We start from the raw sequence: 25,039 nt of genomic DNA on the forward strand, positions 1-25,039 counted from the left end.
GCAGCACAAAAAAGTCGTTGTTGGGGAATTATGAATCAAATCAAACCCCATATGATTGTATGATTGCTCATCAAACATAAACCCAAACGTACGTCCTTATGTTGTCCATGCACCCTGCCCCCCTGTTCCTCTATTTTTCAGAAAATACAAATCGAATAATACATCAAATCATATAACCTATTGTGAAAACAACAACAATATATATATATACATTGCCAGTTTGCCACCTTTTTCTACACTCATACCATATATATGCTACATCTATCTATCACCCCCTCTTCCCTTATAAGTTTGAACTTCAATTTCATCTTCTGCAATTCTTATTGGTGGATCTGGGCACTCCACATTCTTGAATTTCAAATTTCTCCATCTTTTTGAGTTGAAAGTTTTGAGCTTTTTGTTGTTTACATATATATATGGTTTTGTGATGGTGTGAATTGAAGTGTGAGTATTAGAATGGAAAATTATGAAATTCTGGAGCAGATTGGGAAGGGATCGTTTGGTTCTGCACTGCTTGTCAGACACAGACAAGAAAAGAAGAAGTAAGACAAGAAGTCATATTATATATATATGCATTGAAGTTGTTTGCTTTTATGTTTGTGTGTATATATATGATGTCTGGTTTGAATGTTTGTTGGCATTATATTGAAGATATGTTCTGAAGAAAATTCGACTTGCTCGACAGACTGAGAGAACCCGCAGATCTGCCCACCAAGAGGTTAGTTGGTCTTCTGAAAAATTAAGGAAAAATGTTAGTTATGATGTGTTTTGTCTCGAACTAAAAGTTTAAGCCGATAACGAAAGAGTGTAGGTTAAGTAGGTGATGTTGAACTGTTGAAGTGTTCTCCATTTCAAATGTGTGATGTGTTCATTGCAGGCTTGCAGCTGATTCATCATGACATTTTGGTTTTTTTGTTTTGCAGATGGAGTTGATTGCCAAAGCAAGAAATCCATACATTGTGGAGTACAAAGATTCCTGGGTAGAGAAGGTTCTTCATCAAACTCCCCTATTATTAAAAACATTTTTATAATGATTTTCCGAAATCAAATTTTAGATAGGCAGAGGCTGATTCTTTTAGACCGATTCAAGGTTGGTTCAGTCCTGAACGAGCCCGTGCCCGCCTTTAACTATAGCAAATCAATTTTATTGAGTAATGATTGCTTTATGGTTTGAAAGAATATTAGTGTTCCATTCTCAAAGTGATAACATCATTTTCAGGGATGTTATGTATGCATCATCTTAGGGTATTGTGAAGGAGGAGATATGTAAGTAAAGTTGAAGAGATCAAACATTTAAACCCTAGGGGTTATCATGTTATATTTCTTGTTCTATATTGACTTTATTTTGTATGAATGAAGGGGAGAAGCCATCAATAGAGCAAATGGAGAACTCTTCTCTGAGGAGGTAGGTTAACTGACTTACTTTACAGTTTACTGTTGAGTTCGTCTCATATAGGGATTAGGAATATGAGTCTGTCTCATATAAGGAATATAAGAGTGAAGCGATTTGGGGCCCCACTGTACAGGGATTAGATGCTACAAACTCAACATTTAAATCCCTTTTTCATATGATTCATAGAAGTCTAGAAATTTTATCTAAGTGTTTGAACAATGTATGAACAGAAGCTCTGCAAATGGCTGGTGCAATTGTTGATAGCACTAGACTACTTACACACAAATCATATTCTTCACCGCGATGTCAAGGTTGGTGAAATGTGCTTGAAAATCTATCTAGCATCCTTGAAAAAACTGTGTTGTGACTGATATAAAGCGTTTGATCGATTCAGTGTTCAAATATATTCCTAACGAAAGATCACGATATACGTTTAGGTAAAAGCATTTACCTCAGGTTGAATCTTGGATATGATTCATACTATTTTGGCTTGTTTAATTCAATGTTTGGTTGGTTGAGTGTAGGTGATTTTGGTCTTGCTAAAGTTTTGTCCTCCGGTGACCTAGCTTCTTCGGTATGTACCTTCATTATGGTTATACATATCGTATAATTGAAGTATGTGTTCCGTTTCAACTAAAAGTTTAAACTGACAGTGAGACTAGACATTTATATTTTATATTATATTATCTGCTATGTTGTAGGTGGTGGGAACTCCATGTTACATGTGCCCAGAGCTTCTTGCTGACATACCTTATGGTTCCAAATCAGATATCTGGTCTTTGGGTAAGCCTATTTCTCCCTTCGAATGGAACCCAATCGAGACTCGACTGAATTAATCTTACTCAACAGGATACGAAAATCAATGCAGAATACACTCTTCTTTGCTTATTGTTAACAAACTCCTATCTGCAATGTAGGTTGCTGCATGTATGAGATGGCTGCTCACAGACCTGCATTCACAGCATTTGTAAGTCATATATGCATTGCTATATGCAGGTTTTGGTCATCTTTTTTTTTTTTGAATGACGAAAGAAACCCGCAATCACTATTTGAAAGTATGCACTGGGTAAATCCCGCCTTGTAACAATAGGTGACAAAGGACCACAAGAAGGTAAACCAGCCTAGAAGGCCAATAGGCCGCTCCCACCTGGGAGTCGAACTTGGAACATTGTGGTTTCCAAGCCAACAGATCTGACCAACTTGGTTGAGGTTGTCCCCGTTTTGATCATCTTTTTTTTTAATGACGATGGAAACCCGCAACCACTATTTGAAGGTGTGCATTGGGTAAGTCCCGCCTTGTGATCCTAGCTGGCAAAGGATCATAAGAAGGTAAACTAGCCTAGGTTGACCAAGAAGGCCGATAGGCTGCTCCCACTGGGAGTCGAACTTCGAACAAATTGTGGTTGCCAGGCCAATAGTCTAACCAACTTGGTTGAGGTTGTCCCCGTTTTGGTCATCTTTTCATCAATATGGCTTTTGCCTTCTGCAATGCAGGATATGCAAGGTCTGATCAACAAGATAAATAAATGCATAATGGCTCCACTTCCCACAACTTATTCTGGTGCATTGTGAGTGTTATTACTTCACCCCATTCTGCATATCTTAGCCTGCAGAATGCTCAATTTCTGCTTCTGCTTCTGCTATAATCTGTTGCTCAGAAACTTCTCTTGTTGTTCTTCGTCACAGCCGGGGGATCGTCAAGAGTATGCTGAGAAAAAACCCTCAACACAGACCAAATGTACATACATCCTAGTAAAGATTTCATGCTAATAAGGAACAAAAACCTGTTTGATTCATCCTTAGCTTTCACAATTCTCTGATTCTCTTTAACATCCCGTTTTAGGCTGCAGACTTGCTGAGACACCCCCATCTTCAGCCTTACGTCTCGAGGATTAATCATGCATTGGACACTCGCCCTGTAAACAGCACTGGTTTCGACAATGTAAAGAAAACAAGATTTGTTGAGCCTAAAAGTAGCAGTGATAGGGCCTTGAAGCCTGGTGTTTCTGAATCAGAACTATCTCTTAAAGCTCAAGATTTCCTCAGCTCTTTGAATAAAAATTTATCGAAACCATCCATGGAAAGTCCTTCCAGTATACCAAAGTTTTCAGAGTCCCCGAGGTTTATAAGTTCGAATAAAACCTCTGCAGCTCCTAGGAAAGAGTCTCCTCCATTGAAGATATCCAACCCCGGTTCAACTCGTGAACTTGTGAGTTTAATGTTGTCTGTTTTTTTTACTAACAGTGATAACGGTTGCACCAATTATTGTAACGATCTGTTACATTTAGGTGCAGATAATTGAAGCATGTGCTCCATCTCAACTAAAAGCCTAAGCTGATAGTTGGATTGCACATTTATGTTTATATATATTATATGCTCAACACAGATGGCCTTCATTTGGCTCTTTGTGTCTCTTTTAAGCCCCGGTTTCTAACCTGCAGCTTCCAGTTTCACACACTCCGGTCAGCAAACGATCACAATCAGCGCAAAGATCTTCTCCCCGAGTGTCAAACGGGCCCGCAAAGGTGGAGCCACGACGCAAACATAACGTTATTAGTCTACTTTGCAGCGTGGACTCTCTTGGTGTGTCCGTGAACGCTCCAAGAATGGACAAAATGGTGGAGTTTCCCGCCCCGAAAACGCCATCCACGATGTCTTCAGACACTGGGGGTGATCGATTGATAACGAAAGAAATGTGCATAGTCCAGAAACCAGATGGCAATGGAAGGGAATGTTCGAAGTACAATCAAAGATTCGACACGTCATCGTTCCAGCAGCGGGCCGAGGCGTTGGAAGGGGTCCTCGAGTTTAGCGCACATCTGATGCAACAAGAGAGGTTTGAAGAGCTTGCAGTGTTGCTGAAACCATTTGGGCCTGAAAAGGTTTCCCCTAGGGAGACTGCCATTTGGCTGACAAAGAGTCTCAAGAACACTACAGCTCAACCTTATTGTATCATGTGATTAATTGTTAATTATGATGAGTGCATGGATCAACCACTCTAAAGCTTGCATTTTTCCTATAAGTTTGATATATAGTGTGAAGAAGGACAAGAAGATAGCAACAATCACTTGTTCATGAAAGATAATATATACTACATACATGTTTCAAAAGTTGTTCTCAAAGTTGGCTTGTGAAGTTGTGGCAAGTGTCAATGTGTCATGATGATTGATCCTATTCTAGGTTTTACGACTATTGGAGTCAACAGTTGGTCAACACTATTATTTCAAAATTAATACAGAGATGCTTAAAGACGGTAAAAGTAGTGTATTACTATTATAGACACATTTTGGAGACGTCACAAGCAAAAAGAAGGGGAAAAAAATAAAGTAAAGATGAACGCGCCCAGCTGACGCGTGCAGTGAGCATGAGATGTGCACCAAACGCGCAGATAGGTCGTGTCCTTCATTTTCTCTCTCTTGCGGGACCTACAAAAAACTTGAGTCTTGCAAGAAAAAAAAAAAAAAATCACAAAAATCACTTTCCTCATTTGTGTAAAAACCATTGTTTGGTTTTTTGACATGCAAAAACCACTAAAGTCCCATTGGTATATCCTTTTCAGCCCTGACACTGAGACATATATATATGGTAACAGTGAATCAGAAAGGCTGGTTTGGTCTGGTCTATATAAAATGATGTCTAGAGGCACGCCAGAAACCTCTACTTTAACACATAAACCCATATATACGTACAGCTTCTTCCTGATCTAGTTATCTGTCCAATCACTGAAAAAAACTTTGATTGGTTGCAGATTGCAGAAGATACCCAGAAGTTGCCGTCATGTGACGTTAACAATTCAAGACTGAAATATGTTGGCATTGGGGAACAATGAATGGCAAGGTGTTTGTATTTCCTTGTCATTTTCTAAATTTCTCAATGTTTGAATGATGCCCATCATCACAACATTTTATAAAGTTGTAGAATTAGAATAGAAAATAGTTGAGGAAAATTAAATAAAGAGACGTAAAAGTAATTGTGTTGAGGAAAAAGACAAACTAATTCGGATCTCTTAGATGTGATAACGCATATAGTAGGTTGAGTCCCCTTGGTGTTGATCTTGCTCGCAGGTCATAGTCAAATTTGCCTTAAACTAGTTGCTATCTTTTTTTGAAAATTAACTAGTTGCTATCTAAATGTGTGCTTTGAGTAAATCCCCCTGATATTGCAAATACGCTGAAATATTATATTTGGTCTTAATATACGGTCTTAGGTAGTTGAATACGTGATCATACATACATTCTCGGACTTAGGTATGATTTCAGTGAAAGTTCAAAAGTCCCTCCTTCAGGCATTTAATGCGCCTTATATAGAGGTCTAGAGGGAACAAACGTCGAGTATCCGGCATGTATGTGCACCATGCATGTGTCTCACATACACCAGCCCCGACGAGGGCAGTCCTGATAACGCCACATCCCATTAGATTCCTAACATACGCATTATTGTGATAAGATCGAGCGATGCAATAGGGCAATAATAGTTCTCTAATGATAATAATGGTTTGGAGCTCGGAATATCCTTCCTGATCATATGTGATGGGGACTTGTGACCCGCGCATAAAGCGCAGCTATCAACCACACTAGGACTATTTTCCAATTAAGCTTGGGTCAAACAGACTCAAGGTGGTCGGATATGCTCGAGAAGGGGGCATCCTAGTCTCCTGTACATATACCGAGGGTCCGAGCTCAAGTGTAAATATACAGGTAAAGTGTAATTTCTATCACCATCTTTCGACCAACTACTACTTGAAGGTATACTCTAGTGAAGCCCGCATTGTGACTCTAGTTGATTTAGGACTACAACAACATAAATCAGTCTACCAAGGACTTTGTAGTCCAATAGTATCCGATTGTTCTCCTAAGTGAGAGGTGATAGATTCGAGCCTAATCAGTCTCACATAGACAGCTCACTTGATTTTTAAGTGATAAATTATGAACAAAGACACAAAATCAAGTCCTGATAGCCGCAGTATGAAGTTACGGGTCGGGGCTAAGGGATAAAATTCTTTTGTGAACAAAAACCAATGTAATTAATAAATTAACTAAGACTATCTACTAATTATCCATCACAAGACAGAATTAATTAATTACACTACTGATAAGTATAGAATTCTCAATAATTGGCGGAAAAGACCGGTGGCAGGAATAAGGGTAGGCCCTATAACGACCAGTCAAACAGTATCATTGACCACTCTGTACAGGCCTACATTCTTCATTCTTGAGCTTTTGCGGCTTTAATTTGCCTATAAATATATATATATATATACACACACCACATGCACTCTCAGTTTCTCAGCTCACACAAACAATTAAACAACCCCCACTATAATTGCAAATCTGTACTTATCATAATATGTATACAGGCTCAGGCATGGACTCCTTGTGGGCGGAGAAGCGCTTTGACGGCGGCGGAGTTCAGCTGCCGGAAAGTCCAAGGTTGCCCATGGAGTTCCTCTCTAGATCCTGGAGCGCCTCTGCTCTCCAGATATGCAAGGCTCTTTCTCCTTCCGCTCCGTCTTCGTCTTTTCTTCCCAAAGTCAGTGCGATGGCCGGCGCCGCCGCACCGGAAAATGCCTTCTACGACGACGAGTCGCCGGCGAAACTCTTCGGGAATAACACATTCTGCTTTGCTTCTTCTGCAACCTCTCAGATGGTTCTTGAACGCATCATGGCACAATCCGTAAGTCTACATTTTCTTACTTATTCACACTTAATCCTACTTATTTTGTTGAATTTTAATGAATTATAATAATTTTAAAAAATTTAAAATAATAATTTTGTACCAGGTAAATTTCGAGAACTGTTATGTATTTTTATTTTTTTTTGAGTGACAAGAAAAATTCGTAAAAATAAGAGCTGCTCTGGTTGCCACTGCGAAAACCAATCCCGACGGCGGCGAAAACTTGTGCCCTGGTTTTAGCCGAAAACTGTTATTGTCAAGTGTCAACCTGTGGAAAACGTCTTCCGTCAAATTTTGACAGAAGTCATTTTTCAAGTCAACGGAGATCATTGAGAACTCAGAAAATGATTTGAATTTTCAAACACACCCTAAATAGCTTTGGATATAAAATCAAGACAATATAAGTACGATTTATTTATTTATTTATTTTGGGTTGATTTTGTAGATGCACAATGAGCATGAAATATCACCGTTAACTTCGGGAAGGTTGTCTCATAGCAGTGGACCTCTCAACAGCAACGGTCCTCTTACAGAAGAAACTGATAGCCCTCCAATCTCCCCTCATGAGGAGTACGAAGATGTTGTTAAGGTACTATACGTAAAAATGTTTTCCATTATTTTCCTTCAACTTCAATTTCATATGATAATACCCATGATTTACTTTATAAAGTTTTTAAATTGAAGTTAATATCACATTTTATCTCTAATTATTTAAGATGTGTCTTTTATAATCTAAAAGGAAAATGATTTCCATCAATCCTTACATTACCACTCCCTATTAGTCCCTCATGAATTGAAAAATGAAAAATTATTTATTTTCATATATTATGGTGAAGGGTTCTCGAGCTTGTCCTAATTTTAATAGTGAATTAAATAATGTAATATATTTTCAATAATTTAACAATCAAATTTGATTGATACATTATGGACCTGAATGGCCAGAAGTAGTTTAAAAGAAAAGAGAAAAAAATGAGTTGTTGCAAAAAGCCAAAAACGTTATGATTGAATGGCATAACTGTTGCTTCTCCAAATGAGAGGTCACAAAGTCAATAGTATTTAAAAAAAAAAAAAAAAACATTTACATTATCGTTGACAGATGTTGGCCCACAATTAAATTGATATTAATGAATTAAAGTTATAAAAAAAATTAAAAGCAAATGTTACAATAATCGAGGAACTAAATGTGAAATCATCACTTAACTTTGGTGTCTAGAAGTGATGCATTATGAGACAAGGATGGGTTCTTTATATGCATTAATAAGATGGAAAGGGTTGGGATGAGACAAAAGTGGGAAGAGCAAAAACCACTTTGTCTCGTGTTTGAAGAGAACCAATACTTTTGTTGCTTTTCTTTCTTCACAAGTATGCTTTAGCTATCAAATCATCCTCCTTTTTGACTTTACTTTGCTTCTTGTTTCTCCATGCAAAATAATTGAACTAACACAGCCAAATAATAATAAAGGAAAAAGAAAAAGATGATAATGAAACTTTGGAAAGAGTGTTACATACTACCAAATTGCAAAGGTACAAAGATATCGAATTGATTGGTATGGGTAAGAACAAGATTCATATTGTCCTTTAATAATATAACTTTTAATATATTTTCTAAACCTATAGATTTTATTTAATAATATTATACTACTTTTTTGAGTGATAAGAAAAGCTCACAACTATTACTCAATGATATACATTTGTAACTTGACTCAAACTAAGAAAATTATTAAGGCACTTGACTGGGGTAAAATATAGTTATATAATTTGGAGTGATGGCTTGAGGGATTATGCTAGTGAGGTAGTAGAGAATGTCTTTAATTTTTTGAAGAATACGGGCCAACTACACTATCAAACTATACACAATAATGTAATAGAGCTAGTAGCATTCAAAAAACACTATCAAACTATACACAATAATGTAATTAGACTATTTAACTTAAAAAATTTATAATTAGATCATTAAACTAACTAATTTTATGCAATTAGTTCAATTTGTAAAATTTTCAAGTTTTTAACAGATTATCCATAATTTAAAATATTTTTTAAAAATTATTATTTAAATTATTATTATTATTTTTAAAATGAAAACTTTCTTCGTCTCCACGAAGAAACTTTCTTCGTCTCTAGCCGGAGACAACCAGAGACGAAGAAGGATTCTTGGTTTTCGAGGAGGGGGGCGGGGGGTGGGGAATCTTTTTTTTTTTTAAGTTTTAAATAATAATTTTTTAAAAAATATTTTTAAATTATGAATGACCTGCTAAAAAACTTGAAAAATTCAACAAATTGAATTAATTGCATGAAAATGGTTAGTTTAGATATTCAATTGTAGTTTTTTTTAAGATACAGTAGCAGTTAGATGAGCTATTTAACCCTTATTGTATTTATTAAAGAAAAAATAAAAAATTTAAGGCCTAATTATAACACATGGCTGGCTGCAGTACTTACGAGCAAACAACAGTCTCCAACCACTATTCACAACTGTGCGGAACGGCACCGGCGGCAATGTGGGCGGTGTAGCCGGAGCTCCCGGCGGTAAAACGGTGGGGAAATGGTTGAAGGAGAAGAGAGAGAAGAAAAAGGAAGAGTGCAGGGCACGAAATGCGCAGCTCCACGCGGCGGTTTCAGTGGCCGGTGTGGCTGCTTCGGTGGCCGCAATAGCAGCGGCTGCAGCGTCAGCGTCGACTGCCGGGAAGGATGAGATGACAGCACAGACGGACATGGCCGTCGCTTCGGCAGCAATGCTGGTGGCGGCGCAATGCGTTGAGGCTGCAGAAGCGATGGGAGCTGAACGTGATCACCTCACGGCGGCGATCACCTCCGCTGTCAATGTGCGCTCCCATGGCGATATTTCCACTCTTACCGCCGCTGCAGCCACAGGTGACATTAAACCTGAACATTCAACCCGCAATTCATAAGAGTAACAAATTTAACTGTAATTTGGTAAAATAGTTAACCTATAACTAGTTTGACCACTAGTTGTTTGATTTGGTTAAATAATTAATATGAATGTTTGATTGATTAACTTTTTATAATAACTTATTACTCCAAAACATTAAAATTTAAAAAACTGCTCAATGCAGCTTTTTTGGTTTGCTTTTTGATAAAGTCATTTTAAATATAATCAATTAGTTATCAGCTAACAGCTATTTACCAAACGCCTCATGTATCTATCAGCTCTGCGTGGAGCAGCTACATTGAAGGCAAGGGCACTGAAAGAGGTTTGGAATATCGCAACAGTTATCCCCGTCGAGAAGGGAATTGGAACCGGGGCAGGTAGCAACAGCAACAGCAACAATAACAATAACAACAACAACAATGGTTACTCGGAGGGGTTAGATGTGGAAGAGAATTTCTTGGGTGCTTGTAACCAAGAGTTGCTAGCTCGGGGCCGTGAGCTTCTCAAGAGAACACGCGATGGTAAACACAGAAATACTAACTAGATCGAAAATCTCAGGTAACAATTGATAGTTTCCTTCATATATAGGTTGTCCTGATATGTTCACTTGTTCTGATCTACAGGCGAACTTCACTGGAAAATCGTTTCTGTTTACATTCATCGCAGTGGAGAGGTATGGCACTAGGCACTATACAGCCTTAACACCTATCTTAAAAATCTGAGATTCACTTCTATGCTAAATGGCATCCAATCTTACAGGTAGTGCTAAAGATGAAAAGCAAGTATATGGCAAATACAGTCACCAAAAAGAAGAAGAGTAAGTGACTATATTTCATTGAACTAAAGATGTGGTTTTGAGGTCATATCGTCATAGGCTAATTAAACATGATTTTGCAGATGTGGTTATAGAGGTTTGCAAGGACATACCTGCATGGCCAGGGAGGCACCTGCTAGAGGACGGAGAGCAGCGCAGGTACTTTGGGCTGAGGACTGAGGTGCGCGGGTTGGTGGAGTTCGAATGCAAGAATCAGAAAGAGTATGATATGTGGACTCAAGGCGTTTCAAGGCTTCTCTCTATAGTGGCAGAAAGGAAAAGGAAATCACATAGTTAAATCATCCGGCCTCGTGTTTTCCCCCCTCCTATCATAAGATTTGGAAGTACGTGTAGCAGAAAAGATACAATGCATATGTAATGTTGTTTGAAACAATCTGTGATGTGATATAATCTTTTTCATGTAATTTAATCTGTCAGCTACAAAAACTCTTTATCTCTATCCTGGAAAACTTATATATGCAGAGCCAGAGATCTTTAAAGGCATTGAAGGATAAATGGCACAACTGCAGAAGATATATGAAATAACAGGCCAGGTGGTATTTACTTTGCATCATTCATATACAATGAATCACACACTTCTTATCTATTTCCATGAGTTAGATAAAACTGAACAAAGCTAGATTTAGAAAGGGAAGAAAAGAGTACGTACAAGACGTAGTCTTTTCAACTATCAGCAGCTCTAAGAAGTGTCAGGAGGGATAGGAAGAGGTTGATGACATCTAGATACAGGGAAACAGAAGCCCATATGTATTCATCATAACTATAGCGCTTGATGAGGTTATCAGTGTCGTATATGATGTACCCACAAAATATGAGTGATGCCAAACCCCCGTAGATCATTAGGGAGATCCTTCCAAGTGGGAAAAATATCTGCAATTGGATCATCAACTTCTGTTAAATCGAAAAGCTAAAATCTGAGATTCATTATAGATGTAAATGTGAAAGATGGAAGTCAAAGTTACCTGAATCAGTGCAAACAACATCAGCACCATAACCGCACCAAACAAGAATGGTCCAAGAAAATTGAAGTCATGGCCTCTCTTTGCGGCCCAGAATGTATATAAAGTAAGAGAAATCACTACAGCTGCAGTCAACACAGCTGATTCCAAGATTATTCTCCCTGTTCCCAAGCATTCAATTCAGCCAACAGATCAATATCCTTGAAAGACTAGGTTGACTGGTTAAGCTTGCAACAGCAAGAGGTAATCCAATATTACGCGCATAAAGCAAGAAAACAGTCACAACACCTGGGCACCTCTAAAAGCAAAAATCTATACCAAATGTCTAAATCAATTAAACCATCTCACCTTGATGCAACCTGGGCTATATGGCATGCCATGTGATTCAGTGATTGCCTTGTCATCATGCACATTTAATACATCCAATAATAACTTATTGACCCATTGTTTTCAAAAAAAAAAAAAAAAACTTATTGACCCATTAAATGTAACCTAAATACCTTATTTTAGCCCTATTTTGTATCAAAAAATTCTTAGACCCCAAAAATAAAATTCCACCAACTCCAAAAAGATGCGAGATCACTCAAGCACCCAAGGGCCAAGATCCACTAGTTTGAAAAGATAGATTGGCATTTGAGCTATATCAGTAATTTTGGTCGTGCAGCATGTGCTTATTGCATCTCTTTATTATACTTTTAATGCAGACATGCAGTGCAGAAATGCAGAATTGTTATCACCAAACAGCATATGCATCAACTACGTACAACTGTCAACTGTCATTAATTATATTGTACGTGTTAGTATGCGTACATATTCCCAACTGGTTTCCTTCATGTATAATATACAGAGTATATATTTGTGATGTATATGCATTTATTGAATAATATTTCTTTCATTGGGGATGTCCCTCCAAAACACTTTTTTTCCCTTAAATGCACTAATAGTGACATATATTTTTGTTGAAGGTCCCTCTAAAATGTTTTTTTTCCCTTAAATAGTGACATGTATGAATGCAAAATATCGCTCTCATGGGTGCAATAGAACGGAATCAAGGAATCACCATTGTCCATTGACCACAAGAAAAGAATATATCGTATCCAAAATTTGGAGTAATACAACAGCATGCACGCCAAGGAACTCAGCAACATCATATCATCCAACAACAAAGAGAACTTTACTTGGAAGGAAAAAAGAAGTAAGAAACAAAATTGAAATGCTTGCCTTTGGTGAATGCACAAGTCAATCCCACGGCAAAGGAAATAGCAACTGTGAAAATGCCGAGCAGGAAGTAGTTGTAGGGATGCCTCTGGTGATAGTAATACAAAGGGAACAACACTGCAGCAAACGTACCATTAATTAATTTATAATTAAATTCACAGTTTTAAACATATGGAGAAGTAAATAACAAAACAAACAAAAAAAAAAAAAAAGTTAATTTCATTTTTTGTCTTAGATTTATAGGTGGAAGATAAGTCATTTTATATCTGTGGAAGATAAGTCCTTTTATATCATAAATCTACTTTTAGTTTTGGTTATAATATTATTATAGCATGACTATTTTTTGTCTTTTATCAAAGAAAAAGTTTAAATATCATTAATACAAGGATATCTCGGTCTTTTGGATTTTTAAAAATAAATAAATATAAATATAAATATAAATATATATATAAATATATATATATATATATATATATATATATATATATATATATATATATATATATATAACGGATCAACCTACATTGTATTAAAAAAATCAAAATATTTTTGTATTTAAATATATTTCAACAATTTTGTTCAGTAAGAACTAAAAATGGTTATGTCAGACCAAATGATGATTTTCTAGCAGGAACCAAAATTGGAATTAACTCAAAAAAAAATTATTTAAATACACTTACACATATAATAACAAATGTCATGAAAAATCTACTATATTTAAGATTAAATACAAGAGTGAAATGTAAACCAAAATAAAAAGTAAAAAATCTATACTAAAAGCTTTATCCAGTTTTGCTTTATGCAAATGCACTTTAATTTACATATTTCTTAAAATAGTGCAAGTGCAATTCCTAAAATAAACTATACTCCGCATTCCATACATAGTATATAGATATACGATATTAATAAGTTTATATATTACAGTTTTTAAATTAATTTAGTCAAATTGATTTATTTAAACGGAAATGATAATAGAAATTGAGGAACAAATTGCAAAAATTAACACCGCAATGACAAAAAATTTAAAACGGAAGAGAAGTTGAAGGAGCATATACCGATTAATGGAGTGATGATGAGAACAATATAGACAGCCAAGCCAGCTCCGGTGGATGCAAAGAAGTGTTTGATAGGGTGAACAGTGACGACGACGGAAGCAACTGCGACGGTGAGGAGGAGTTGGATGCTCACAATCGAGTACACCTTGCGAATGAATGACCACCGGAGTTGCGGATTCTCGAGCATCGTGGGATACAGCTGCCGGCCTCCGGCCTCCACGTCAGATTTCCGGTAAGGTTGGTTCCACATCTCGCCTCCGTTCAGAAAATGCACTAACTAGCTCTCCGATCGCTTGTTTCGTTGTTTACTTGCTTTGCTATGAGTGAACGCTAAGGGAAAAAACGAATATATACGAGTTTACAGGGAGCGGTTAGTTGCAACTTGCAGGGGTGAAGAAACTTCGTGATTCGTCGAGTCACGCGTGTACATTGCATTGACACGTGGCCGACAGGCTGGACCGATGGTGGGTTCTCGCGTCCCTAAACGTTCTAGACTTGTCTGGTTAAATACTTCAAGTAACATAAATTCCATCCTCTTGTTTTTATTTTTATTTTTTTAAGTGACGAGGAAATCAGTAATAATTATTTAACAGTGTGTACTAGATATATTTTGTGATCGTAATTGGTAAAAATTTATAATGATATTAATTAGTTTATGTTTTTCATAACTGACTAATAATTCAATAAATTATTCTTACTAAAAGTCAAATTTTAAATTTTGTAATTATTAAATTAACCGCGTAACTAATTTGAATATATGTGGTTGTCTCAAAATTTCAACACTCTTGTTCTTTTTTTTTTTAAATACTATATATTGAACTGGTGAGCTAAACCTATGCGGATCAAAATTTAAAGCTCTTGTTTTTATGAGTTGTGATTGGTAGATGAAATAAATCGCATAAATGTGTCAATTGAATATGTCGATTGATTAGTTATGTTAATTTACACTAACTTTATTGACTATTTAATGTTATTTTAGTATTTAATTAATCTGTGTTTATGACAACTAATTTATAAGTAGTCAATGAATATACTTTTATTTTTAAAAAAAATTGTAATAATAATGCTACATGAATATATATTTTTTTTTGAATGTTACTGGCCCTATTATATTGTAGTATGTGTTCATATACTTTCTCAACCTACTGAAACACAAAGAACCAATAACGCCTCTACTGAGGCTCGAACTCGTAACTTTCCAAATGGAAGTCCAACTCGGGTACCATTAGACCATATAGTCTTGGTCACTACATGAATATATAGGTGAACGATAAACATAAAATGAAAAAAAAAAAAAAACTTTTTCCCAATTAAAAATAAGGCCGATTGGTCTTATGGCATACCGTAATGAGATATATTTCAAAATATATAATATATTCAGCAAAATATGACTTCTTTTGTATAATTAAGAGATAATTCCACAAGATGTTCTGTGTTTTTTGTGTTAATTTCAAATTTATTCTGAGACTATCATTTTTATCATTTAACATCTCAGACTATTATTTTTGAACACTTTTAGTCATTCTCTTGACTTTTCCTGTTTTTTGTAAGGGCATTTTTGTCTCTTTCATATTTTTTTTGTTATTTTTTAAATTTTAACCGGTTTAATTGGTTTAAAACTTTACTAAAAACTGGTTGAAAAATATGGTTACTAAAAATCAAAGGTTATCTAAAGTTTTAAATCAATTAAACCGATTGAAACCGAAAAAATAACAAAAGAAAAATATGAAAAGACAAGAATGTCCTTACTAAAAATATAAATCATGAGAATAACTAAAAGTGTCCAAAAAATAATAGTCTACGATGTTAAATGACAAAAACAATAGTCTGAGACTAAATTTGAAATTACCATCAAAGACAAGGGACCTCTAGTGAAATTAACGGAGCGTTATGATATGCAACCGTGTGCACCATGCATGGTGCACACGGTTGCAAAAACGACGTCGTTTTGACATCCGACTTAAAAAAACAAAATACAGAATTGCATAACTACACATCCATAACTTCATAACTATAAATCCAGAATTGCATAACTACACATCCATAACTTCATAACTATAAATCCAGAATTGCATAACTACACATCCATAACTTCATAACTATACATTCAGAATTGCATAACTACACATCCATAACTTCATAACTATAAATCCAGAATTGCATAACTACACATCCATAACTTCATAACTATACATTCAGAATTGCATAACTACACATCCATAACTTCATAACTATAAATCCAGAATTGCATAACTATACATCCATAACTTCATAACTATACATTCAGAATTGCATGCATAACTACACATCCATAACTTCATAACTATACATTCAGAATTGCATGCATAACTACACATCCATAACTTCATAACTATACATTCAGAATATGAAATTATAACTTCATAACTATACATTCAGAATTTCATGCATAATTACACACCATAACCTCATAACTATAAATCCAGAATTGCATAACTACACATCCATAATTTCATAACTATAAATCCATAATGTGAAATTACAAAATTATGAACATATGTTTACGTAACTAACAGCAATCGAAAATGATTTTTTTTTATTTAATTAAAACGACTTCGTTTTTGTATCCGTGTGCACCATGCATGGTGCACACGTATGCATCGCATAATTTGCCAGAATTAACTCTAAAATTAATAAAGAGTAAATACCTAAAATGGTCCCTCGACTATAGCTAAATTCACAAATTGGTCCTCAACTTTCAATTTCAACCAATTAAGTCCTTAACTTTGTAATTTTAACACAATTTGGTCCTCTGTCTATTTGACCGTTTGTTGAGTGTGATTTTTGAGGATATATATGTAATTTCATGGTCTATCATCGGGTTTTTAAGGTTTCGGTTGCATTTCCAGACCGCACTGTTACATTCGAATCCACTGCCGAAAGCAATCTACCAAATTGGGTCGCCTTTCTTCATCCTCCCTTTGAATTCAATGTAGTTGAGTTCGTACCAGAGCAAAGAAGGCGACGTGTTTCCGAACCGATGCAACGTCATCCTGGAGGCCTCCACGTGCTCCGACGAAGCTGAAGGTTCTTCTGGAGATCGTCGATCACGGTCAACAAATGGTCAAATAGATGGAGGACCAAATCGTGTCAAAATTGCAAAGTTAAGGACTTAATTGGTTAAAATTGAAAGTTGATGACCAATTTGTGAATTTAGCTATAGTCGAGGGACCATTTTGAGTATTTACTCATTAATAAACGTTACATTTTGTGACAAATTATTCTGTTGACCTGGGTTCACATTGCAAGGTGGATTTGAGTCCAAAGATACAATTTACATAATGTTCACAATTAGTATGTAAATTTTGAACATTCAATATATAAAGGAATAAGGGTCAAATAGGCCACTCAACTGCACACAAAAATGCAATTAGGCCACTGAACTAAAAAAGAATGCAATTAAGTCATTGAACAACACAAAAATATGCAATTTAGCCCAAAATGACTTGTTTACTTGTTGTAGGAAGTTACCCATTTTTAAATTAAATTTTAAAAATAATTTTTAATAAATAAATAATTATATATATATATATATATATATATATATATATATATATATATATATAAAACAGGAACAGAAACAGCCGACCGGAGACGAACCTCCGTCTCCAGCCATGGAGACAAAGACTTTCGTCTCCATAGCCGGAGACGAAGGTCTTCGTCTCCGGCCATGGATACGACGACCTTCGTCTCCATGGCCAGGAGACGAAGGTTTCGTCTCCTGGCCATGGAGACGAAAGTCCCCTTCATTTCCGGCTATGGAGACGAAGAGATCTTCGTCTCCATAGCTGGAGACGAAGGTCTTTGTCTCCATGGCTGGAGACGGAGGTTCGTCTCCGGCCATGGAGACGAAGCCGGTCGGAGACGATTCGTCTCCGGCCGGATGTTTCTATTTTTTTTTAAAAAAAAATTTAATTTAATTAATTATTTATTAAAAATTTAAAATTATTTTTAAAAATTAATTAAAAATGGGTAACTTGCTACAACAGGTCATTTTGGGTTAAATTGTATGTTTTTGTGTTGTTCAATGACTCAATTACATTCTTTTTTAGTTCAATGGCCTAATTGTAATTTTGTGTGCAGTTGAGTGGTCTATTTAACCCTTATTCCATATATAAATTATGTATTTTGAACTTGAGTCTACATTGCAAGGTGAATCTTGGTCCGTGGTATAACAACTCCCAAGTTGTGATGACGGCTAGAAGGAAAACGTAACGGTTTTGTGGTGTAGCGGTTGCACCATCACCATTTACGGGCCCATATTTGTAGTTGTGAATCAAATTCATATGGACACTTTTGCCTATTAGGCCCATGATACTCAAGCAAGTTGGCAGCATCTACTCGTTTACCCGCGCGTGGCCCGATCAGTTTTGTACGGCAAATTATACTGTGGACGGCAGACCGGCAGTATATAATGCATTATGGTCTAGACATCAAAACAGTATCATTTTTTAATGATTAAAAGAAACGGTACATGTTTCGCGCTATCCGCAACAAATTAACTTTAATTGTATAACATATTCTGTTTCGTTTTGTATACATTGTATTTTCATTCCAACACAACTACAGTTTCATTTCGATATAACTACAGTTTCAATCAATGGTATACACTCAAATATGTTAAACTGTTATTCAGTTTTATTTTATATACACTATAGTTTCATTACAGCACAACTACATTATCATTTTGAAATAACTACAGTTTCATTGCACAATATACACTCAAATATGCGAAATGTTATTCAATTTCATTTTATATACACTGCAGTTTCATTTCAATACAACTACAATATCATTTTGATATAACTACAGTTTTGCTGGACAATATACACTTAAATATGTGAAATTGTAATTCAGTTTCATTTTGTATACACTGCAGTTTCATTTCAACCCAACTATAGTTTCATTTCAATTCAATTGCAGTTTCATTCGATAATATAAAAATAATACGTAAGACAGTGTCAATTTAGATACATTGTAATTTCATTTGGTAATTAACACACTGGTATTGCTAATTATACGCAAGCAATATAAAACAAACCCGAGACCAATCGAAGCAAGTAGAGATTTTATTGATCACGGCGAAGGCCCTAAGTACAATCTACTTGGTTGCTCTGAGTACCGACTGACTGCGGTCGGGATTCTCTAGTAACAACCTATCGATCGTCCAAAAGTCCCCCACACTGTAGCTACTGTGGGTACTTATAGCCGTTATGCCGGGGACAAGTCTCCAGCCGTTCGGCATGTCCTCCACGTAGCCACCACGTGTCACCCTTCCGGGTGCCCCGCCTGTCGTCGTGAAGAGCCGCCACGTGTCCTCTGTCAGCTCTCTCGCCAAAGGGCTACCGCTCGGTGGTTGACACCAGCGCTCGGGCAATTCCCGGTCGGGAATCTTTGTAAAAGCCCGACCTGCTACCTGCAAAGACAGAAATACAAAGACAAAGGCAATCCGGTCGTGGTGGAGTTTATGTCGGTCGGGATATTCCCTACCAAAAGCCCCCCAGCCCGGGCCTTTTTAACCATCCGGGAAAAAACGGGACGGGATGAAAAAGCCCAACCGTCAGCCACCAAACCGACCGGCCAGCTGTCATTCCTTCCCTCACCACGTGTCGGCCACTGCCGGCCTCGGAATCAGTGCGGGTCGTGTCACGCAAGTGGATTGGTTTCCCGCCTAAATGCTCTCCTATAAATAGGCCCTTGAGGCCTCCATTTGAACTTTCCTCAATCCACTGAAGCAGTCGGTACCCTCAGAGAGTCCCGAGCGTCAGTTCAGCGAACCAGTCGAGCAAAGCCAAGCTTCAAGTTCTCTCTAAAGTACCAGCAATCGGTAAGCTCCTGCTCCCTTAGCTCTTTACCTTGTTTTTAGCTTTGCGTAGGAGCAGGATAGAGCTAACATCGAACTAACTTCACGACCCCTGTACTAACCCCGACCGACCTTTAGGTAGAACTAAGCATGTCAGATTCAGATAGCCAGAACGCTTCAATCGCAGACTACGACAATACGGTCGAGCAGAGTAGCGAGGAGGTGGACATCGTGTCCTACTCTACAGAGGTCGAGCAACGACCGCATCATACACCCGACCGAGCCCCCGAGCCCGCAAGGTCATCAAGCTCGTCAGGGACCTCGGGGTCGACCTCCAGAGGGTCGGGGAGTGACGAGACGTCCACGAGCGGACGAAACTCCCCGGATGGGGGCGTTAGGGGAACGCCTACGAGGGTGATAGGGGATTACCCTCAAGCGGAGCCCGAGGTGGAATACCGGGCCCATGAAGCGGAGGCAGGTGAGGAGGACTCGGCTGGGCCGGCGGCGCCAAACGGGGATGGATTCGAGTTCCTCAACAGTGAGACCGTCGAGAGCCAGCGGAGCCTGCTGACAAAGGGGGAAGCAGGCAAAATTGCAGCAACTCTCGCCGGTCGGGTCGAATTCGACACCAGCAGGCAACTCGGAAATATCATCGAGCGGCATCAGGGGAAGTGGATTGGGTTACACTACGATTCGCTGATGCCCCCGATCACGTTCCCCTTTTCCAGCCTCCTCACCGCATTCCTGGGCTACTACCAGGTTATGCCCGGGCAGATTTGCCCGAATGCGCACCGGATCATCGCGTGCTTTCCCCAAATCTGCAGTCGGCACGACATATCCTGCACGATGGAGCTCTTCAACTTCGTTTACCAAGTGAAGGTGCTGGCGGCTGCGTACGGGGGTGGGTTTCTGATGATACAATCCCGAGCGGACAAATGCTCGATCGAAGGGCTGTCCGGGAACAACCGGGGATGGAAAAACCGGATCTTCTCAGTAAAGTACGATCCGTGGATCCTCCCGGTTGAAAGGGTCTGGAGTCAACGTTTCCGAAGACAAGTCACCCCGGTCGAGACCCAGGCCCTTATAGACGCCGTCACCAAAATCTCGGGCGAGATCTATGAGTACCAAATCTTTAAGACGCCCGAGTCCCTCGAAGCGGCCGACTTACCCGAGCCGGTATATGATATACCCCACAAATATAAGCCCGAGCCTCGGGGTGTTACGATCGCGAGGGTGCCTGCCCGGGGCAAACGAAAAGGCAGAGGTTTGAGGCTAACTACTTTTCCCGGCCCTTTATATTCCGACTGCTCTTTTTATCTTCCCGACCTAACTGCCTTTTATTTTGCAGAGATGGCCGAATTCGGGGACGATGACACCTCTCTTCCTCCACCCGTCAAGATCTCCCTTGGCGGCAAAAAGAAGGCAAAGGGAAAGCCGGCCGGGCAGAAGGAGATCCCGGTGGCCCGACCCCTAGGGACCTCGACCATCACGACGGCTGAGGGCTTCGTGGTGGAGCCCAGCGACGTGCTGGTCACCCGGGTAGAAGTCGCCCGGGGTAAAGAAAGGATGCCCGCCCAGGGTATGACCGAGGTGGGCGGCATGAAGCGCCGTCGGGAACAGCATAGCCCGAGCCCATCGACCGGGCGTAGCCAGGACGACTCGTCCATACTGGTCCGGATCGGGAATGCGGGGCGAGCCAAAGAAGATCTGGGGAAGATGACCCCCACACAAGTGGCTGAGCGGATCGGCCACGACCTGGCCGAGGTAAGCACTTTTCCTTTCTAAAACATTTTCCAAGTGCTTTTAATCGAACTGACTGACATCTTTCCTTTGCAGATTTCCCGTGCGGCCCAACTTCTCCAAGGCCGGGCAATGCTGGCCGAGGAAGCCGACCGGCACAAGAAGATGGCTGCCCGGCGTCTTCAGGAAGTGAAGGACGTTCAGGCCGAGCTGGATAAAGTCCAGAAGGCCTTGAAGAAGAGTGAGGAGGACCGGGTCCTAGCGGAGAAGGTCGCCCAACGGGTGATCGGTGAAAACAAGGAGCTGAAAACCCGCTTGGAGAGCCCGGAGGAGCTGGCCCACTCGGCTTTCAAGGACGACAAGATAGGTTCGGCCTTCCTCACAGCTGCTCGGGGAACCAAGGTTGGGGAGGACCTAATTCTCTCCTTTGGTCGGTGGGCCTTCAAGGCTGGCCAAAGGAAGATGCTCGAGAAAGCCCAGAAACGGTTGGGGGAAGCCCTCGAAGGCGACGACCTCCAACTCGTACTGTCTGCCCTCCCCCCCGACCTAGCTGACCCCGGTCCCTCTCCCTTCGCTCCGAAAGAAAGGGCGGCCGAGCCCGGTGGATCGTCTGCGGCCACTCCGAGCGGGAAGGAAGCGGCTGCTGGAGCTCAGGAAGTGAAGAAGTAGAATAGGCTTCTTCTTTTTTGTAAAGGAACACCGATCGGGAGCCCGGTCCCGAATTTGTACCGGGCACTCTTTTTCAATCAATGAAACTCGCTTTTTGTTCGTCTTTCTTTCTGCTTTTTTACTTTTAGTCATGCACATGCCGACCCTTAATGCTCGACCTCATGGCCTTTTGGCCCGGTCCTGCACTACTCGATCCGTTCGACGCCCGACCTTATGGCTTTATGGCCCAGTCGTGCATCCGAGATTTCGACATCAAACTGGCCAACCTGATCGGGTTTACCCGGTCTCCAGGCCTTGTCAAAATTGTTGAAAATAAGTAAGCCTCTACGGTCGGAATACTTCCGAACGACGGGCCTGTAAATACTTCGTTCATCCCAGCCCCCACACTATTGTGCTCTCATGGCACGAGTGAGTGCAATAGTGGACAAGAAGTGATCAGATCGGGGGATTATGCTGTGTGCTCCTGGCTTCCCCGACCGGTGGCGTGACTCGAATGTCCGCCGATGTGGAGCGCGTCTGACCGATCGATAAATTCGCCCGGTCGGTGTAGCCTGAAAATAAATTGATCTGCGTGCACCGAAGGTAAAGAAAATGACCGACCGGGCCGCCGCATGCAAGCGGTCAAGCAATCACCGATCGTATATACATTAAAACCTTCCCGCTCGCAGGCGGTTAATATCTACAAATATAGGAATTTAATTACAAACGACGACCGGGACCTACACACAGGTCAAGCCCCCTCTTCGTCCAAAGATTACAAAAAATAGGCTTAATGCCTAAACATGACGAGGTGCTCGGAATTCCAAGTCCCCTCGATTACCCGACCGGTTGTCGTCTCCAGTCGGTATGTACCCGGCCGTATGATCGTGCTGATGATGTACGGCCCTTCCCAGTTTTGAGCTAGCTTTCCGCCCTCTAAAGGTTGACTGGCCTCCCTTCGTCGTAGAACATAATCTCCAACCTGAAAATAACGAGGGTTGACCCGAACGTCTTTAGAACTCTTAACACGCTTCTGGTATTCGGCCATACGCCGAGCGGCTAGCTCTCTTTTTTCTTCGACCGCATCGAGGTCTACGGCCATCGCATGCTCATTCTCCTCCGCATTGTAAGTTCTCTCTCGATCGGTCGGGATCCAAGCTTCGATCGGGAGTCGAGCTTCGGCTCCATAAACCAGGGCGAAAGGGGTCTCTAAAGTAGCTTCTCTCGGGGTCGTCCGATAAGTCCACAACACATATGGCAACTCATCGGCCCAACTACGACCAGCCGAATGTAGCTTCTTTTTCAAACCTTCCAAGATCGTCCGGTTAGCATTCTCCACTTGTCCGTTTCCCTGCGGGTAAGCCACCGACGATCGGATGTGAGTCGTCCCGATCGTGGCCAAAAAGTTCTGGAAGTACTGGCTTACGAACTGGCGGCCATTGTCACTGATGAGATGTACGGGCACGCCAAAGCGGGAAACCACATTTCGCCAGAGAAAACGAGCACATTGCTGAGAGGTGATCGTGGCTAAGGGCTCGGCTTCTATCCACTTGGAGAAATAATCAACGGCGACAATCACGAACTTTCTTCGACCAGAGAGCTAAGGGAAGGGGCCCAAGATATCCACCCCCCACCTAGCGAAAGGAATTGCGGTCGTGACTGGTTGATAGAAGGTTGCCGGTCGTCCAGGCATCCGGGCGTACAGTTGGCACGTCTCACATTCCCGAGCTAACTTTTCACAGTCTAGCTGGAGGGACGGCCAATAGTACCCGATCAGCATGATACGGCGGGCAAGCGATCGGCCTCCTTGATGCGAAGAGCAAATTCCCGAGTGAAGTTCCTTCATGACTAAATCGGCCTCAAATGCGGTCAAGCAACGCATGAGAGGGCCTCCATACGATCGCCTGTAGAGACGGCCATTCAAGACTTGGAACCTCGGGGCTCTCAACTTGGCCTTTCGAGCACGCTGAGGGTCGTCTGGAAGTCGACCGTGCTCGAGGAACTCCTTCAGATCGGTGATCCAATTGTCTTCTACCGGTTGGATTGGATTGACCGGTAGACGATGGATGCTATGTCTCGGGATCACCAAAATCCGAGCTATCTTCGACATGTGTTCCGGGGCGTCTTGAGCCAATTTAGATAAGATATCTGCGTCGGCGTTATCCAATCGAGGTATATGTCGGACGGTATACCCCCGAACTGAGCAAGCTTCTCCATGGCAAGGTCTCGGTATAGCTGCAAACGCTCTCCATTGATTTCATAATCCCCAAGAACTTGCCCGACCACGAGCGCGGAATCCGTTTGAGCCCGGATGTATTCAGCCCCCAAATCCCGAGCACACTGTAAGCCATTAACAAAGGCTTCGTACTCGGCTTCATTATTGGTCGGGTGGAACTGATACATGAGAGCAAAATAAACCTTGAATCCTTCCGGGCTCGTGACCACCACCCCTCCTCCTGCTCCTTTCTTGCTACTCGACCCGTCAGTAGCCAACGACCACCACTCAGCCTCGGGATCCGCTACCTCGGGGGGTCGGGTATCCCGGGCGGTGCACTCGACCAAGAAATCAGCAAGGGCCTGACCTTTGATAGCTGGTCTTGGTCGGTATTCGATCGCGTATTGTGTCAGCATTAACGCCCACTTGACTAGGCGGCCGGATGATGAAGCGGTTCAGAGGACTGGCCCGATCGGCTGATCGGTCAACACGCGAATTGCTCGACCTTGGAAGTAGGGAGCCAACTTCTTCGCGGTAATGTATAAGGCGTAGACGACCTTCTCTAACCGGG

The 25,039-nt window shown here is 40.4% G+C and overlaps 3 protein-coding genes across 4 annotated transcripts; 2 read left to right on the top strand and 1 right to left on the bottom strand.

Annotated features, from left to right (window-relative positions):
• Nucleotides 1-242: 242 nt before the first annotated feature.
• On the top strand, nucleotides 243-4,503 carry LOC109173473 (serine/threonine-protein kinase Nek1-like). The gene is made up of 14 exons (XM_019322710.1): nucleotides 243-542; nucleotides 652-718; nucleotides 924-989; nucleotides 1,220-1,266; nucleotides 1,360-1,405; nucleotides 1,624-1,704; nucleotides 1,788-1,830; nucleotides 1,918-1,967; nucleotides 2,095-2,176; nucleotides 2,311-2,360; nucleotides 2,888-2,961; nucleotides 3,080-3,131; nucleotides 3,237-3,602; nucleotides 3,835-4,503. The coding sequence occupies exons 1-14, from the start codon at nucleotides 457-459 to the stop codon at nucleotides 4,351-4,353; spliced, it is 1,629 nt and encodes a 542-aa protein (XP_019178255.1). The 5' UTR covers nucleotides 243-456; the 3' UTR covers nucleotides 4,354-4,503.
• A 2,159-nt stretch (nucleotides 4,504-6,662) lies between these two features.
• LOC109173897 (VAN3-binding protein-like) lies at nucleotides 6,663-11,252 on the top strand. Its single transcript, XM_019323242.1, has 7 exons — nucleotides 6,663-7,066; nucleotides 7,512-7,655; nucleotides 9,499-9,937; nucleotides 10,235-10,477; nucleotides 10,580-10,629; nucleotides 10,716-10,773; nucleotides 10,854-11,252. Exons 1-7 carry the CDS (start codon nucleotides 6,740-6,742, stop codon nucleotides 11,066-11,068), a joined length of 1,476 nt encoding a protein of 491 aa, XP_019178787.1. The 5' UTR covers nucleotides 6,663-6,739; the 3' UTR covers nucleotides 11,069-11,252.
• Nucleotides 11,253-11,302: 50 nt separating this feature from the next.
• LOC109173898 (BI1-like protein) lies at nucleotides 11,303-14,344 on the bottom strand. 2 transcript variants are annotated; one of them, XM_019323244.1, is made up of 5 exons: nucleotides 14,024-14,344; nucleotides 12,972-13,085; nucleotides 11,754-11,911; nucleotides 11,428-11,661; nucleotides 11,303-11,393 (listed from the first exon to the last, which is right to left on the bottom strand). In XM_019323244.1, the coding sequence occupies exons 1-4, from the start codon at nucleotides 14,271-14,273 to the stop codon at nucleotides 11,455-11,457; spliced, it is 729 nt and encodes a 242-aa protein (XP_019178789.1). In that variant the 5' UTR covers nucleotides 14,274-14,344; the 3' UTR covers nucleotides 11,303-11,393; nucleotides 11,428-11,454. The 2 variants fall into 2 exon arrangements, with proteins under 2 accessions (XP_019178789.1, XP_019178788.1); XM_019323243.1 differs by having other exon boundaries at nucleotides 11,309-11,661.
• Between the last annotated feature and the right edge of the window lie 10,695 nt (nucleotides 14,345-25,039).

The sequence above is a fragment of the Ipomoea nil genome, unplaced genomic scaffold (genome assembly GCF_001879475.1).
Source record: "Ipomoea nil cultivar Tokyo-kokei standard unplaced genomic scaffold, Asagao_1.1 scaffold0482, whole genome shotgun sequence".
NCBI lineage: Eukaryota > Viridiplantae > Streptophyta > Magnoliopsida > Solanales > Convolvulaceae > Ipomoea > Ipomoea nil.